Here is a 17,849-nt window from a genome sequence, read left to right on the forward strand (position 1 = left end):
AAGTTATGGATTCTTCTCATGAAAATACAATGAACCAAACCTTGGAAGCATCCCTGGTTCTGAATTTCAAATCAAACCACCCACAAGTAAAAAGAGAAAAAAAAAAGAGTTTGTGAAAGAAGTGAACCCAAGCGCCCTGGAGCACATTTCCGTAGAAAATTGTATATCATCAAAATATTGCAGAGATATTCCAAACTAAAAAAGATTAAAAAAAAAGTATGATACAGAAAGAATGTACAAGCCAACGCCTCATTTACAGTGAATAAAGAAAGGTCATAGCCACGGTGGGAATCAAACGAGAGAAGCATAAGAATAAGGAAAGCAAAAGAGGACAAGACTCAACAGTAGAAGTTTCAGCACGAGACGGTAGCAAATTCATCGATGGTGAAAAGTTCGTCGAACCCTATCGCATCCCGCTCCTGGAGAGACGAGTTACCGTCCAATCCCAGAGCAAACTGACTGAACTCATCGAAGTCCGGATCTAGCTCTTGATGGGGCACTGAAACCATAACTTCCTCCCCTTCCTGCTTGACAGTCTGGGTGGGACCCACTGCCATCGGGGAGAGAGGGGTGTTGGGCGTAGGGCAAAATTCGGGTGTAGACTGGGTCTCCGCAGATAAGGCCTCGATTCTCGGGGAGCTATTACTGGATTGGCCCGCCAAGCGGGTCTGTGCAAGATAGGTACTCTGCGTAAGAAGGTGTAGGTTGTGGAAATTGTTGGTAGGCTGAGAGCGCCCACGGGAGTGACCGCTGCTGGGGCCTGAAATGGATGCAGAAGTCGCAGGATGAGTGACATGGGTGCTGGAGCCTTCTGGGGCAGAACAGAGTCTGTCTCTAAATTGTAAAGATTGCATTGGATCATTGGACATATGGGCCTGCTGCATCATTTGTTGCTGCCACATATGCACGGCGTGAGATTCAGAAGGTGTGTGGTTGGGGGTTGGAACGTGCTGTTGCATTGGCCAGGAAGGCATCGTTGCCATATGTTGGTTCCAGGCCGGTGTGGGTGTTTGGGTGACATAGGCTGGCACTTGAGCAGAGTGCGCGGCAGTTGTCATCATGTTGGAGTAAGGACTACCCTCTAAGTGATCGGATGGGGTCATGTATGACTGTGCACCCGCATCAAAAGAATTGGTTGTTGGTGAGAGGAGGTAGCCATCGTGATTGGTCATGGCTGGACTGGCGAAAGAGCCAGAATCCATGCCTTGTTGGAAAGGTGAGCGCAAGTTAGATAGATCCAAGCTCATTTTACGTGATGAGGCAGCTCCGTCAATAGAAGCACGGGGTGTCAGACTTGCTCGTCGGCTAGCAATAGATGAAGCATTTGAGCTAGCGCTATTGGTTCGAGCGGCGAAAGCAGCCAGCAGGTGGCGGTGAAACTGCTCTTCTATCTGGTAGTTCTGAGCTTGTAGCATTCGAATACGCTTCTCTTGGTAGCGTTCGTCGACCTCTTCATACATGGCTTCTTTTTCCACGATCTCCTTGGTGATGTGGAAAGCTTTGCCAGTGCGCTTCTTATGCAACTGGGAAGCCCGGTTTGCAGACTCTAAGCGCGCATCAAGACTGCGATCTTTGCGCCGCGAAGCAGCGATGAAAGCGCTAAATACATTGTCAGTACTTTTCCTTTCTTTCCCTATAGATAAGGGAATGTTACACAACTAAGGTGCGATATCAACATACCGTTCCTGATTCTCCTCCCGCGAACGGGGGATAGGAGCGATGTCCTGATCCAAATCAGACATCGTTTGATGGAAATATAAGATAATATTAATACTTCCAAAGGCGCTTGACCGATATTGGAATGTATGGTAAGAATATGCAAGGATAGCTTCTCGTGGGGGGAACTAAAATGATGAGGGGGGAAGACCGTAAGTTTAAGTACGCAAAATAACACCCTGAACTAAAGTCGAACTAGACTTTTCAGGTCGAATAACTGTGGGAGGGGCATTTTTTCTGTCAGGCCCCGAGCGTAGCCTTGAAGCTTGCAGGGTACATCCATGGATCGAAGGCGATCGCAGTTTGGATGCCGAGAAAAGTCTCGTACGGGGTTGAGCCATGGCTCCGCTTCTTACCCTTACCCAGTTCTATTCCCTTCACGGCGAGTCCGTTCTACAACAGCGCCACACTGACTTCCCCCAAGCCCTGCCAATACGAGCACCCGTATATTTTCCTATGCAGTTGGGGAACTTGCAGGGACAAATAGAGTGCGCCCGTTATTCGTTTGTATTTCTTTTCGGAGAATTTTTCCTTTTATCAGTCTCTTCAAGACTTCCCCCGGAAACTATGAAGGTTTTGCTCTTTTTGCTCTTTTTTCCTTTATCCTTTTTCCTTTTCCTGATCCTTTTCCTTTTTTTTCTTGCTCTCCTCTCTATTCCTTTATTCCTCTATTCCTCTATCTCTTACCTACTTCTTCTGCAGCTCTAGTGCACCTTCTGCTTGGGGGCCTAGACCGGCGAGTGGGGCAATCGCTGCTCCCCCGCGATGCGACTGTGCACTCTGCAGATCGACTTCCTAAGGCGGATCTCGTTTTTTACTTCTTTTTTTCACTTTTTGAATTCTTTCGCATCTCACTCGTTCTTTCCATCTCCACGTTTAATGTTTCTTTTTCCCTCAATCTATACTCTTCGTACATATGTAGTATCTAGTCATCTAAATCCGGCAATAATGTAATAAAAATCTCTGCCTCTTTATGAAACCCTTGGCCGATGGGTTCCTGCATCTCCTCGGAGATTTATCTACTACTATACTTCTTGTTCGATCTGATTTTCTTCCCTTATACCGACGATCAGTGGGGGGAGGTCCGTTTGCACGAGCCCGGGAGATCAAGGAGAACAATCTGAGCTCATATCCGATCTTACTCCGCGCCGATAATGCCCCGGCCTAGATATATTGTCGGTCGGGAAGTGCCTCAGTCATCGGTACCTTGATTCGGAGAAACGGGTCTCTGGGATTGATGAGCGCCTTCCTCTTCAGGGTATCACGTTGCAAGACCATACTCGTAGCCCTGGAGAGTGGCAAGATGTCAATCCCTGTCGTTTTTATGATTATTGATCACCGGATACTTAGTCCCGAGAGTTTGTGGTTATTCACAATACACCCTAGTACCACGCTAGTAGCCTTGTTCTCAAGCTAAGACCCGCATAACTAGAAAGTTATGCAGGATTTAGATATGCTGGTTTGGTCTCTATTGCATTTTGGATATCGCAGACCAAGTATAGTGGATCTAACCCGCGCTTAAAGAACAGATAAACTCGCATATCCTGGAATAGATTCTCTATCTATATGTAGTAAGCATTAATTCAAATCGAGAGTGATAGGAGATACTATGATTCGGTTAAATATAGTAGACACTTGTTCTAGCTTATCTCCATATTTATTACCCGTCTCTATACATAGTAAAAAACGATCGGCTGGAAGTCTAAGTACAGGCGAATGGTGCCAGCGGCTCATGACATTGACTCATATTACTCCTTGCGCGTGCGAACTCGAGTCACTTATCTTCCTAACAGTAGACACTGGCTATTCATACCGCTCATCCAGCTTCGGCGACATGAGCATGCACGGTGCATGTGTCAACAGTTCTACTGGAACCAGGATCAGCATCTAATTGGACCGGATTCTAAGAAGATATTGCCTTGAGATTCAGCCACCATAAGCCGCATCTCCCAAGAACCCTTAGCGCCCAGTCTAGACTGTATAGCCCGCATAGCACTCAATATGGCTCAAGCCTCAATTCCGTGGCTAGGCGGTTGAGTATTGAGCCTTGGGGTTCGCCACTTTCAGTCCACGGTCTAGACACACCCGCTATCCATCTTGTCTCCCGGCCGGGCCTATGCCATTTCTGGCAGGTCAGGCGTCGGTTGCCGGGTGCTCCAAGGGGATAAAAGGTTGGAGTTATGGGGATTTCCTCGCCACTATGTCTGAGCAAGTTGTTTACGTACTATTGTAGAGTTCAGTAGCGGGGTTGTCGCTGTGATCGGGATGGCCTGTTGTCATAAACTTGGCAGGGCAATGCGATTCGCTTAGAACTCTTCAATAAAGGATAGACTTTTTGGGGTCCAAAATATGGGGCCAAATCTGCTTTTGTCAAAAATCGGCGTCAATATTATTAAGTATCTAGTAATAAGCTGTAGTGGAATTTTACTATGAAATCACTTTTCACGGTGGAGAAAGTCGTAGATCACCCATCATCTCCACCGCCGATCTATCTAATCCAGTACAGCCTCAGGAAGCTAGGAAAAGAGGACCGAGGACCACCGAGTCGGAACCTGGGGAGAACTATTTTCATGTCGAGTCTAATTGATCCTTCTCACATACAGGGTAATTTGTAGACGGGATTTTGCGACAAACACCCATCGGGGAATCGTCGGCGCATCTTCTTCAGTCGGCAATCTGAGATCGCTTCTCTGACCAATCCTGACGAAGGATCTGGGCTGCCAAACGTTCCTATGTTTGGCATGATCTCATTTTTGAGTCTTTTAATTCGCAACGTTGGCCCACTATACATAGAGCTGGGGCTCGGAGATGCCGAACTCCACAAGCTTCAAGGTTTGAATAATGTATGAAATTGTGCTAGTCTGGTCTAACCTAATCTTGTCTGAGATGGCATCTAGGAAGATCCTAGAATATGCTTGGACCTTCCCTACGATCGGCAGTGAATCATACTAGAAACGATGTTGCGTACCTGGACGGCGGGTGCCACGGTGACCGTCATAGCGGTGCATCTGCTGGAATTGCGAGTCATGATAGGGTTCAATTTAGAATTGGAACTGTGATCGTCGTTCCTTATTCTTGCTTAATTTTCATGAACCTTTCCTAACCTTGTAGGTAATTCAATTCGGAGAGTTTGTTAACTACAGTTTGACACGGGGATTGGGTTTATCGGATAGAAGGAATGACGCTGCAATACTGCTTTCCTTTCTATCTTGATAGGGTTTACGCGCGGCCTAGATAACCTAGGTTATATAAACTTTCGGGGGGTATATCGGCAGTGAGGCACTGGTGCTTGATTGGGTGGCTGGCTTTCATGAAGAAAATTTGTATCTGGGAACAATGCGAGGCCAATGAGGCTCTGTATCGGGAGAGACATGAGAACATGAAAAGAGCGCTAAATTTTCAAATCGATAGAGGAATAAAAACAGGACTGTGAAAAGTAGATGGCACTTGGAAGGGGAGGGAGAAAAGTGGTATCTGCGTAATGTCCATTGCGTAACAACCATGAAATCGGACGGGCTGCTCGATAAAAAAAACACGCTTTTTAATGCGGAGTTTCATAAGGAGGCCAGTATAATTCACACGGCTGATGGATTGAGACATCAAACCGGCTGCTTCGTCGAACAGGCACAGTTCCGACTAGCCGGCCGAAGGGAATATTTTCCGATCCGGTCGGGACAAACAGGAACAACTTCATGTTAGCCCACCGGCTTGGCACTGGTGCCTTTCTCGTAGAATCAGTGGAACAGAGAGGTTTAATTTCTTTTAATTTAGAATTCAACTTCTAGTAGACGCCCAAAGATGGCACCATACCCTGTTCCTCACGAGCCTCGGATCCAAGCTTGTACGAGATCTTGAACCGAATTTTCACCGAGTTGCCTTTGCCCGAGTCAATTCCATCCAAGAGCATGTCCTGCTGGACACCGTTCTCCTGGAGAGGTGCGATTTCTCGGCCGGACTGCGGGCGGAGTTGAAGCGTATAGGACTATAAAGTTCAGTCAGTTACTGCACGACTCGATACACGGCATTTGGTTTCCTTACCTTCTCCACGGCAACCTGGAAATGAAGCTCCCCGACTGGCTGGCTGGTCACGTTAGAGAAAACAGCCCTAATATAGATCTGACGCGGCGCATTTGGCACACGGCGAATCTGAAATTCGACGCGAAGCGGTGAGCTCAGAACCTGAACCTGGTTTGTTGCAGGAAGCGTGCTGCTTTGGGGGAGAGAGGATGCGAAGTTCCACTCATCATCTTCATTGGCAGCAGCCTGTCCCGCGGGCTGTGCTGGTAGACTTGGGTCTCCCATTAAGTCAAGTAAAGATGATGAAGCTGGTGCAGCTTGGCTTTGAGCAGCAGGGACTTGGAAAGCACCGCCTGTGGGTCGAGGGCTAGCAGATACCAACGAGGCAAAAGGATCAGCCGGCTGCGGCGGCGTCGCAGTCGAGCGAACCTGGGGCGAGTGTCCCGGAACCGGGGTGGAGGACTGTGATACAGGTCGAGAAGAGTTGATCGCTGAAAGGATGTCGTAGCTTGTCTTTGGTGCTGCTTGTGGTTGCTGGGGAGGCGGAGTTGGGCCGGAGGACATCGGAGGGAAGCCCACTGCATTTGGATGGTTAGTCGTCAATTGTCTCTTCCAATTCGAAACTAAAGGAGACTTACTGGCGGCGCCACCAAGAGAAATCCCACCACCAGTTACAGGGCCTTCATCGCCGAGAGAAAGACCTAATAGATCATTCTCTAAGGCACTCCCGCCCTGGGTAGCTTGAGAAGAAGCCTCGCCATTTCCATTAGATGCTGGCTCTGGATCAAAATCAATCAAAGACAATTCGTTATTAGCGTTCTTAGAAACGCCGGTTGTTGTACCCAGAGTTCCCTTTGGAATCTTGGCAGCGGCATCCATGTCTCCCTTCTTGACCAACTTGTACCTCTCGATCGTGCGGTGTATGCTGTCATTAATTTCCAATAGCTTGTGAACAGCTTCGGGGTCATCTGATTCCTCCTCACACATTCTCTGGATTTTGGGATGGGCACTTTGTAGGGCATTGACCAGTTCCTGATTCAAATGTTAGAAATATGCAGGATACATTGGCATGTGGAACTGCAGCGTGTAGACTTACTTCAAACACATCACCCTCGGGAATACCCTGTTCAGACTGTTGGTTCTGCAGCATCTCCTCGAGAATCTTGGCTTTCTGTTGTACTTTAGAAACCTCCTCGGCGGCCTTTGCCCGATAATCAGTCTTGTGCCGGTTATCATATCCTGCCATGACCTTCATTAGGCGATTGGCTTCTTGCAAATCTGCAGGTGAACCTCTCCGAATAAGCTCTTGAAGCTTAGCGGATTGAGCCTCCTTTTCTTCTTCTTCCATTTCTTCGGCAGAACGAAGATTCTGCGCCTTGTCAGTGGCGTGTTCAAAACACGATCTGTTTACTCAGGTACTTACGTCACTTGGATTTAACACAGCCGCATCTTCGCGACGAACCTCAGGGAACGCATAGCCCTTGTAGAGCAAGAGCCGATGCATATCCCGAATGAATCCCAAATCCTCCTTATATCGTGATGTTTGGCAGATGGTCTGACGCCACTCCTCGATCGACTCCAAAATGCGATGCTGGACCCTCGAGGGGCGCATAGGTGGCCGCTCCGGAAACCTTCGAACCAATTCATTGAGAAAATCCTTTGTACTAATCTGTAGGTGGAATTTATAGCCACAGTTCTTTACGCAGATGTCGAGGAGCTAATGAGGCGAAACGGGTGTGTTTGTTAGCTTAGCCCCGCGATACCAGGCTGGCATCTTCCTGGACTTACCGATAGCGCCAACAACGCGACATTCTGATTCCGCGAATTGATCAGATGTACGATCTCGACAGCCGATTCACGAGGACTGAAATATATAAACCTATCAGTCTGCGCAAAATGTATATTGGGTTGGCTGAGCAGAACTCACGCATTGCCCTTCTTGGAGTTGACCAGATCAGCGACTTCGAGGTTCAGGGCCAGATTGGGCTCGTAGTTTTGTGGGTCGCATGCATTGCCTATTAGTAACGATATGTTAGTGAATATAACTCCGTACTGAATCTGAATGGATGATGAGGGGTTCGGCTCACGAATTGCCCGCTGGAGCGGTGATTGCCCCGGCTCAGCATAGGCACCGAAGCGGTCCCTAGCCGCCATGCGTGCTGATGCAGCCTCCAGGGTGACGGTGTGGAGGAGAAGGGGGAGGGAGAGGGAGAGGAAGGTAAGCGACAAGTGAGAGAACTAGAAAGTCGCTAGATGAGCTTGAGGCGGCAAAGGTGCGCGACGGTTTGTTGTAGATTAGAGAGCGGACCAGGCGGGCGGAGAACTTGCACGTGTACGGAAGGTCATAACGGCCAACGCTCGTTTTCGATTTATACCCTGGAATTTTTTTTACTTCTTCCTCTTCCAGGCCACGCTACCCCAAATTTTACCGAGTCTCTTTCGATTCATATCCTATCAGGTCCCCCTTTCTGGCAGCCAATATGGTCCGCCATAAGAAAGACAATTTCTCTCGAGGGGGCAAGAAACCCTCCAATCCCCGCTCGCGACCGGTGCCCCGCGATGATGGAAATGACAGCGCCGCTTCGTCAAGGCCCGCTTTCAGGGCTGCTTGTTGGGATATGGGCCATTGTGACCCGAAGAGGTGCTCTGGGAAACGTCTTATGAAACTCGGATTAATGCGAGAGCTCCATATTGGCCAAAGATTCCCTGGCGTCATCGTTTCGTGCGTCATCTCTCGCTTTTCTTTCTGGAATACCCTCTTCTAATAATTTGACTAGGCCCAATGCGAAAAAGGTCATCTCTCCGGCAGACAAAGAGCTTATGGAACAACATGGTGCGGCGGTAGTGGAGTGTTCTTGGGTGCGAGTCAAGGAAGTCCCATGGTCACGTATCGGCGGAAAATGCGAACGACTCTGTACGTGTGACGCGCGGAGATGAAAATTGTATACCGACTAACTTGATTTTTTACAAAGTACCCTACTTGATCGCAGCAAACACAGTGAACTACGGCAAACCTTGGCGATTGAACTGCGTCGAGGCGCTGGCAGCCTGCTTCTGCATTTGTGGACACGAGGAATGGGCGCAAGAGATTCTGAAGAATTTCAGCTACGGACAAGCATTTTTGGACATCAACTCTGAGCTTCTGAAGCGCTACGCTTCTTGTAGTACTGAGGAGGATGTGAAGAGGACAGAAGAAGAATGGCTCGCCAAAATTGAGCGAGAATATGAGGAGAGCCGTATCGAAGGGTCTGAAGATATCTGGACCATTGGAAACACAAACCGCCTGCCGGCCAACGAAGGTTCGGACAACGATGACGAAGACGACGAGGAAGATGATAGTGAGGTCGAGGAGAAAGGGGACAGTGAAGAGGAAGAAGAGGATAAAGACCCCTTTGCTATTTCCGACGACTCTGAGGAAGAAGCACAAATGGCCGAAATCCGGCAAAAAATCCTCAACTCGAAATCTTTCCAGAACCCATCCGCCTCGGACAAGGAACAACCAGAGAAAATTGCAAAGCCAGAGCCTGCATATGTTGACTCGGATGCGGAGTCTGGCTCAGCCGGTAGCGAAGACGAGGACTTTGATAACATTATCAACGCAACTACCGTCACGGACCGCACTGGGATTAAAGAGATTCAGCGCCGGCGAGGGCAAGAGACAGTCAGCGCTTCATTCTCAAGGACTGAACTCTCTGCGCCAAAGCGATGGTGAAAAGACAATAAGCGACAATGAACAAATTACGCCTAGGCCTACGACTTGACGATAAACAAAAAGTTACACGGCATATTTGAAATATGCCATACAGCCTCCATTTTTTGCATTTGAATATATTGGCTATTGGTCTTTCACAGTAAATCTCCTTATATAAGACGAAGTCTCGCAACACTGTTTTGTCGATAACTGACAGAAAGTGGCCGCTGGCTGGGTTTCTTCAATAGTCCAGTGGAAGACCAGTCCCTATGAGAATGAGGGATTTGTGTTTGCCAGAGACTCTTGTCTCTCAAGTACTTGGTTAAAAGCTCTTGGTATCGCATGATCATGGACAACTTGTTTGAAGATACCCATTCGTGCATGTCATTGAACTCCATGCTTCCTATCAGCGAAATTGGACCATCTTGGAAGAATCTCACGCGGTTCAAGTCACTATCCAATGAATCCCCTCACCTCCTTGTATCTTCCTTGCACCGTATGCATTGTATCACTTAATGCAATGTCGATGCAAGGGTATCTTTGGCAACGTACACAGTCCACAACCCGATGCTTCGGCCATGCGTGCGTTAGAGAATGCGCCGTGGACTGGTAAATCAGCGGGTTGGTTTCGGTATAGCACGGAAGCACAGGAGGACCACGAGATGTCGGTCTTTCTCGAGTACGGTTTCTGTATAAGTGTTTGGGTTGCTGCTTTATTGTAGTCGAGGACATGATTTTGTAGGTAGAGCTGTCGCTTGAATGCGCCTTAACTAGACTGTGTGGAAAGGACGGGATTTGGAGGCAAGATCTTGACGACGCGGAGATAGTCAGTGAATATCCACTGAACACTGATTTCCCCGAGATGAAATACCGGCAGTTTATATAGAGTTCATGGAATTTAAGAAGGGTTGCTTCCCGCTACCACAATGCGTCATAACGGTGCGGCTCTGCAAGGGCTACTGGCCTATTGACCACCTACTAAGTAGGGGGCTTTCTCAGCGATCTAGGAGTTTTCCCAAACTCGTGCTCAATTCCTGCCAACCTTGGTTCAGCAGAAACCATAGTGACCAAATGCTGTAATACATTGCTTAAATCGATATCAAAGGGTTTCCCTTGAACATGAAGCTGGTCTGGCTTGCATATATGTTTAACCTTAGAATTGAGCATCATACAAAACGCAAAGCAAGGGGCCCCGGGGGCTTCAGTCGACTTTGAATTACCTATTACATTCTTATTTAGACATGCCGGTAGTGGACTGTAAGTATGTTTTCCAGAGATGCTTGGCTATGGTAACCTTTTCCCTTGCTAAGACAATACTAGGAACTTGAACCCTTATTGGCTATGTATCCCCATGGGTATACTAGTAGTTAAGGGGCCTGTTTCAAAGTATGAAGATCATGTTTACAATAATCGGTCATAAAAAAGCGATTGACCATCCTGAGTAGGAAAAAACCAACATTGTCGCCTCCAAGGCCTTCCTCTACTGTAGTCTGAATTGGCAGTTAGTTATTGTATAAATTTATGCCTCAGGCAGAAATGAAAACCGACATCGTCGCCTCAATCCAATTTCCTCGTTAGGTCCACCGTTCGCGAGGTCATCATGCCCCAGGCCACATGCTTCTGATTCCATCCTCGCTTCCTTCTGAAGGTGGTTTAGACGAATGGCTTACCGCCTTTAAACCCAACCGTGACTATTCGCGGTGGACAGCATGGTCCTTGGCGATAAAGCCAAGGTCCCGAGTCTTGTTCGCTTTTAAAACTTTCGCAGTCGGATTTGATCATTCGAGTTCATTGAAGTTATTTTAATCCGGCTGATATTTCGTGAACTCTCAAGACCGCGGTCATAGCACTGATAACAGAGCCTTCAAAACAAAGCTCCATGCATACCATACGGATTAAACCTCTTGTGTCATGGATTAGTACCATTTGTTGTATAGTAAGAAAAGGGTAGTACTAATGCGACCACCTTTAGTTACTGCGACCCCCCCTCCTTCCTAATATAGTAAGTTTGACCATACCAAATCAGAGCGGAGATGAAGGCGGTGTTCCTTTATGGAAGGCGGTAATAGCAGGGGGGTCGCAGTAGTAGCAAACAAAAGTCACATGCACGTCTTCGTCAAGAACCTCAAATTCAGTCAAATGACCCTTGGCGAGGTAACTAATGATTCCAGTTTGATTTTTTTTTGGCCCGTCATGAAGGTGCGCATAGCCCATGGCGCATAAATGACATGCTTGAGCAGATGAAATGGCCCTATACGGAGATATACACGCTATCAGCCCTTCGAAAGAATCAAGTACTGGACCACCCGTCAAGGATATATGCCTTGAAGGCCAAATCTAGACCTGTGCAATGGGCGGCCCATGGGTCTGCACAGGTCTAGCCAAATCCAACAACGGTAGTCCCTTGCAGTAGACGTCTTACTATAAGGGAAATATTGTGACGTTCTTCGCTAGGATTAAGTAATACAATAATATAGTTACTTGTCCTTCGCGACATCGAGCAATACGAGCTGAAAAATAACCATGTTACTTACTTCGCCCCATGACATCGCCGAATGATGTGTCCTGGTGCCCTAACCAATAGCCCTAATAAATCAGAGGTCAAGGCCCCGTTCACAGCCTCAGCTAGGGGGCGTTGTGATCAGGCGGGGTGTGGGAGGTGTCGCTAAAAGACGCTAAAGTGGCCGATCATTCGTTATATGATCCGCATATCCGCCGCCCCTTAATCAACTCCCGTTCTCCTGAGCATAACAGAGCTCTCAGAGTTCACAGCAAATTATTTTATTCGATACAAACAAACTTCATCATTCAAAAGTTTTCGTCGGACTCTCTTGCGACTTTAGGCTTTCTTATAAATACTTGAAAGCCGTTCCAAATATTTCTTCAATTACACGTTCGCCAACTGCAGATTAGATCCCCAAAACGGGCCGGAAATTGCATCATGGTGCATAAGCTCCCCAGCGATTCTTCGGCCCCAGGCACTAAGCATCCACAGGATGACTCGGGCGTATCTCCTGTGGCTTTAGCTTCCCCTGAGGATTTGGAGGAACGTCCTGCCCCGCCAGAACGACGGGGTTCGTCGTTCATGAAGTTTGTTGCTTCTATTCTGGGCCCTAAGAACCCCATTTCGCACCCAGCAGATCCCAAGACCAACATTGTCTGGGTGCTTGACAATACAGCATACCAGGCCGTGCCCGAGGCAGGCGCTGTAGATCAGCCATCCGACCAACCAGCACCATGGCAAGCGGAATTCGTTGCCTGCATCCTGGAAAAGGAAGGACGCAAAGATGCAGGAAAGTTTGTCGCATCGATCGCAGATTACATTGGACTAGACGGCGAGAGCGGTGCTGCTGATGAAGAAACCCGCAAGCGCATCGAAGATCGAGTTCAGCCTTTCCTTGATCATGTCTCGCCAGGGATGAATGTTACTGTGGAGCTAGACATAGACGGCTCAACACAGTCGTATCCGATAGGCCCAGCGGATCGCAACGGTATCATCAGTCAAATTGTTCAGCTTGACGCTTCACATATTCAAGATGGAGCGACTGTGCAGCCTCGAATCAGCCAGTTCGAAAACAACATGGCTTGTATGAAGACGCACTTTGCTGCACCGTCAGGGTGGCTTGTAGTTTCCGATATCGACGATACAATCAAGCGCACAATGACCATGGAGCCAACCGGTATCCTTCGAACGACCTTTACCGAAGAACCAGTTCCCATACATGGCATGCCGGAATTCTACCATCACGTTCATGCTGAACTAAATCCAACATGGTTCTACCTCTCTGCATCGCCTTATAACCTGTACCCATTCTTGCATAATTTCCTGCATCAACATTATCCAACTGGCACATTGATTTTGCGCGATCATTCCTGGATGGACATTAGTGGTCTGATCAAGTCTTTTACTGAGCGGACGCAGGAGTATAAAACGGAGAGGATGGAAAAGATTCGACATTGGTTTCCGCAGCGGAGGGTGCTTTGTGTGGGGGACTCAACGCAAAAGGACCCCGAGGCGTATGCGGAGATGTATCGGAGGTATCCGTCTTGGATTCATGCGATAGCTATTCGGAAGGTTACGAATGTGGGACATATGGAGGACAAGAATAAGGATGAGAGGTTCGAAGAGGCATTTAAGGATATACCGATTGAAATTTGGACTGTCTATGAAGATCCCGTTGAACTTTATGATTTTGTGGACCAGCTTGGGATGGAGGATCAGGTCTTGTAATTACCCATTGAGTCGTTGAGTAATGTTTTCATTTGAACCTGTATATAGCATGTATTGATAGAAAGTAAATATCAGAAAAAAACGTAAGCCAGATGTTATAACATTTATCCTATCCAGATCGATAGCAACAAAGGAAGAATTCAGGGAGGAGGAGGAATCTATGGCGGATGCGGCTGAAACCCCTGGAGATCAAGCAGTTAAAGGTATATCCATTCGGAGGGGGGAAAAGATATCAAACAATGTCTTAATATAAAAATGAATACGAACGCAATATCTTCATCTGGGATGTCAGGTCTCATTGATTAAGGTTGTTTGGTAGATTTTCAGTATTAAACATTTGAAACAAGGGAAACACCTCACCGCAGGCAGCATCCGTGTATTCTGATAAAAGCCTTGACGAAAATTGATCATTCATCGCAATATCGTACATGGGACTGGATATAGCATTCTCCATAAGCATGGGCTCGGTTGGCTGAGTTGGCGTGTTTTTACTCTCAAATGGCGAATATTCCGTAGAGGCCGTGTTCATCTCGGCGGCTGTAGTCCTGAGATGAAAGTACGCGACTTGAGCCAAAGACCATTTGTCCTTGAGGAGCTTGAGGCATCCAAGAACCAGAACAACCCTATTTTGATGATGATCTGCGCACTCCGATCCATGCATTTCTGTGGCAGATAATTGAACAAGGCCACACAGCAATGATCCAAAGACAACGGAGGGACTATACCCCTGCGCACCAGCACGCACAGATAAGAGGTTTGACAGCTTTTTAGAAGCTTCAATAGCTTTCACATCGTGCACATGACGTGTTAATGAAGGGGAAAGACGGAATAGGGTCACGGGACAAGTCCAAAATGTAGAGCCAGGGGACTTTGTCCGAAGGTTACCGCGAGGTAGATGTAAGATCATAGCGGCATATTGTATTGTGAAATGCGCTTGGAATAACATCTCATCAATACTTCCGTACATGTCTACAATGTCAACCTTTTGTTGGGGCAAATGGTGAATCCAGCTGACGAGTGTATTTGCAACGGCTTGCAAATTATCTTGGTCTGCATCGGGCAGCCCGTTAAGGACAAGTACACGGGCAAGTATGCGAACCGCTTCAATGCAATATGCAAAGGAGGAGAAATTTCCAGCCTCGCCATCTGTAAATATCCTTGTCCTGAAGGACGCGAGCGATTGTGGCTCTGGGATTGGTTGAAGAGACGCGTAAGTCGATTCCTCGCATGGCAAACACACGTCAGAGAAAATGGCACTGCATCGCAGAGTGATTTTCCGATCTATCACAGCCATATTGATCTCCCACATGAAAAGCCCCCACCAAGTACGCCGCAGACTTTCGGCTTCGTGTTGCTTTCCGCCTGAGAACGTAGTCGCAAAGTCTCGTCTATTCATCCCAAGCTCTATGGCGATGTCGATCGCTTGACTCAAAGAAGCTTCGGTCTGTGCAGTATCATTGCGCGCGCGCATGATTGTCGAGTATAGTAGAAGAGCTTGAACCATGTGAGAGGTCCTCTCTTTAGTGGCGCTCAAGACCGACCAAGTGGATTCTTGTAATATATCATTATCAAGTACCACTGAGTAATGACTCCCTATAAACTTCACGACTTGGTGTAAGTAAGGTGGGTATTCCCATTTCCCGTAAAGAGAAGCAGGGACGAGAATTGGATGGGCTGGATGAAAGTGTTCGTAGAAGAGGCGAACTAATCGCGACTCGGGTACTATGGTTTCAGGCATGCCTGCAGGGCTCCGGAGATCATTAGAGTTATCCAAAGACTGAGAGTTTTTGCTCAAAAGGTCACGCTCAGGCATTCTTTCAAAAGGTTGGCTTTGTGCTGGCCTGCTGGGATTTGGGCTGGCGGAAGCATCACGCTGGGTATACGCGGTGTTTCCCTGCCTTCGCCTCGCTCCTCGACGAGATGGGATAAAGACACAATCAAGGCGCGCGGATGAGCATCGAGAGCAAGATGGTTGCCTGCCGTCACACTTCAGGTGATGTTTTCGACATTCTGCACAAGCAAGCGATGCAGGCCGCGCTTTTTGGATGGAGGATGACGTAGTAGGCATGGCCCTGTCCCTGTGAAAGAGCAAGCATTCATAGAAAAGAGCCTGTTCGCTCTATTAGGTTCGATGATTCATTGGAGAAATTGCATAGCTATTGAAGGGCTCTCAAGTGAGAGTAAGTTGTACTTGAGATCGTTATCCATCTTTGGAGAAAGAAAGAAGGGAGGATCCTTTCCGTTCGGGGCACGACCTCGAACAAACGCCGATAATACGTAAAATGACACATTTAAAATCCGGCAGAAAAGAAAGTTACTTGTAATACGGCGACGAATCTGATGCCCGGGGCCTGTAACCTATGTTTTTCGGGTTTCACTCTGACGCTACCGTATATTAGGCGGTGAGAACCAAGTATGGGGCTTCAGCTAATTGGATGGAACACGTTCCTCTATATAACCACATGTGCAGTTAACTGCACCTGCGCAAGTGGTATTCGAAGTGTTCTTTTTAATAAGAAGACTTGGCTTTGCCACCTATTCCTTACTGGGAGTGGATGAAGGATACGGCTGGAATTGTTCACTGCTTCCAGAGTTGGCCCCAGCTAGAGCCAATATCTTCTGCGATCTTACCCCCTTTGCCCTTTAAAACATACAGAAAGTCTCTAACAAGAATAGGTGAGGTCTTCTGCCTCGCACTGGGTCCAAAGGCTGTGCCAAAGCCGAATATCTTCCCAATAATCACGACTCCTTCTATTATAAATATGACACGCAACTCCAACCTCCCGACATCTATGTTGTAGCCATTCAACTTTTTCATCCTTCTCTGGACTAGATAATTCGTTGGAGGTCTCAATATGCAACGCGGCAATTTTAGAAAACTTCCCTGAGGTGGCTATATCCGCCAAGTCCTTCAGGGCGTCACAAAAGCCCTCCCACGCAATGTCCAGGAACAATATTTCTAGTGAAGACGGAATCACATCACTTATCTTTCGTGTGGGTGAGCCTTGATCGTCGAATACTATGAGATTGTATAAACTGAGACGGAGGAGTTTCAAGGCAGAAAAATCGACAAATGATCCCATCCCCTCGTCATCGTTATTGCCGTTTGATCCGTGTTCGTCGGCCTCAACCCAGATAGCCTCCAGTGTGGACTTGTGCAGTGAGAGTGAATTGTAGAGTTTGCGGGGCTGCAAATCATCGTATGAGATTAATCCTCCGCCGTGTATTATCCGGAAGAACTTTAGCGTTTTGCAGGCCTGGATCCATTCTCGCATTCCCTCCGCGGCGTTGGTTTCCGAGAGATCAATATCCATTATATTTGAGCATCGAGGTGGGAGGCTAACATCCTTGAGAATCTCATTACGGACGAGCTCAAAATCCTCCTCCTCTTCCTCCTCCTCTTTAGCACTCTCCGCGACTTTCCATCCACTGACTTTACGCACAGATGGAAATTCGAAGAACGGATGCATCTGATATGAGTCGACGGCATTCTCCATATCATACCAACACATGCTAACTTCTTCAAGATGAGGTAAGCAATTACCTCCATTTATGGCAGCTTTGCAGAGCATTTTGATAACATGGGAGGAACCAAACGGCCATTCAAAGCCGGTTTTTCGTAGACCGGTCAATCGGGGAATGAGCAATGCCAGCCAGGCATCGTCGTAAACCTCCTCGAGATCCTGTAGCCATTTCAATTTCTCTTCTTCGGGGTATTCAGTTGCTTCATCAATTAATTTCCGAATAAGATCACCGTCAAAATTACGTCTTTTGATGGTTTTTTTCGGGTTCCCGGTCGGTTACCGAGTCTTCAGAGGTTTCCCAGCCCGCAAGTGCTAGAGACTTGACACAGGCAGCCAATTCCGGGTTCCGGGCCACAGTGTAAAGGAAAATCTGAGCTGTACTCGCGTTTTGATTTTTGAGAATCACTTTTGTGTAGGGTTTTCGTTGAAACAGGCTGTGCATTTGATGCGAGGTGGATATCAGGTTGCGTATGTCCTCCTGATTGAGGTCACTTCCGATCAAGTAGAGCAATTCCGATGGGAGGTCAACTATACGCATTTTGATTGCGATATGTACTCGAGTTTTATCGGCGAGATATTGCAGATTTATGAACCCATCATGAGGGACCCGATGGTCGTGCGATGGTCGACGTGGCGGCTCTTAGCGTAGGCGGACGCGGGGGCTTCATGA

General features: G+C 47.6%; 6 protein-coding genes across 6 annotated transcripts; 2 read left to right on the forward strand and 4 right to left on the reverse strand.

Moving 5' to 3' along the window:
- Positions 1-353: 353 nt before the first annotated feature.
- Positions 354-1,742, reverse strand: N7478_013190 (uncharacterized protein; the record flags this gene model as incomplete). Its single annotated transcript, XM_056929400.1, has 2 exons — positions 354-1,599; positions 1,681-1,742. The coding sequence occupies 2 exons, from the start codon at positions 1,740-1,742 to the stop codon at positions 354-356; spliced, it is 1,308 nt and encodes a 435-aa protein (XP_056772762.1).
- A 3,755-nt stretch (positions 1,743-5,497) lies between these two features.
- Positions 5,498-7,887, reverse strand: N7478_013191 (VHS domain protein; the record flags this gene model as incomplete). The annotated part of the gene is made up of 7 exons (XM_056929401.1): positions 5,498-5,698; positions 5,755-6,765; positions 6,830-7,102; positions 7,157-7,450; positions 7,522-7,597; positions 7,661-7,748; positions 7,821-7,887. The coding sequence occupies 7 exons, from the start codon at positions 7,885-7,887 to the stop codon at positions 5,498-5,500; spliced, it is 2,010 nt and encodes a 669-aa protein (XP_056772763.1).
- A 326-nt stretch (positions 7,888-8,213) lies between these two features.
- Positions 8,214-9,445, forward strand: N7478_013192 (ribosome biogenesis TSR3 family protein; the record flags this gene model as incomplete). The annotated part of the gene is made up of 3 exons (XM_056929402.1): positions 8,214-8,455; positions 8,511-8,647; positions 8,706-9,445. 3 exons carry the CDS (start codon positions 8,214-8,216, stop codon positions 9,443-9,445), a joined length of 1,119 nt encoding a protein of 372 aa, XP_056772764.1.
- A 2,920-nt stretch (positions 9,446-12,365) lies between these two features.
- Positions 12,366-13,655, forward strand: N7478_013193 (phosphatidate phosphatase App1 family protein; the record flags this gene model as incomplete). The annotated part of the gene is made up of 1 exon (XM_056929403.1): positions 12,366-13,655. The coding sequence occupies one exon, from the start codon at positions 12,366-12,368 to the stop codon at positions 13,653-13,655; it is 1,290 nt and encodes a 429-aa protein (XP_056772765.1).
- Positions 13,656-13,950: 295 nt separating this feature from the next.
- N7478_013194 (uncharacterized protein) lies at positions 13,951-15,723 on the reverse strand (the record flags this gene model as incomplete). Its single annotated transcript, XM_056929404.1, has 1 exon — positions 13,951-15,723. One exon carries the CDS (start codon positions 15,721-15,723, stop codon positions 13,951-13,953), a length of 1,773 nt encoding a protein of 590 aa, XP_056772766.1.
- A 595-nt stretch (positions 15,724-16,318) lies between these two features.
- N7478_013195 (uncharacterized protein) lies at positions 16,319-17,717 on the reverse strand (the record flags this gene model as incomplete). Its single annotated transcript, XM_056929405.1, has 2 exons — positions 16,319-17,338; positions 17,460-17,717. 2 exons carry the CDS (start codon positions 17,715-17,717, stop codon positions 16,319-16,321), a joined length of 1,278 nt encoding a protein of 425 aa, XP_056772767.1.
- Positions 17,718-17,849: the final 132 nt, after the last annotated feature.

This window comes from Penicillium angulare (assembly GCF_028827245.1).
Source record: "Penicillium angulare strain IBT 27051 chromosome Unknown utg000012l_segment0_segment0, whole genome shotgun sequence".
Taxonomy (NCBI): Eukaryota; Fungi; Ascomycota; class Eurotiomycetes; order Eurotiales; family Aspergillaceae; genus Penicillium; species Penicillium angulare.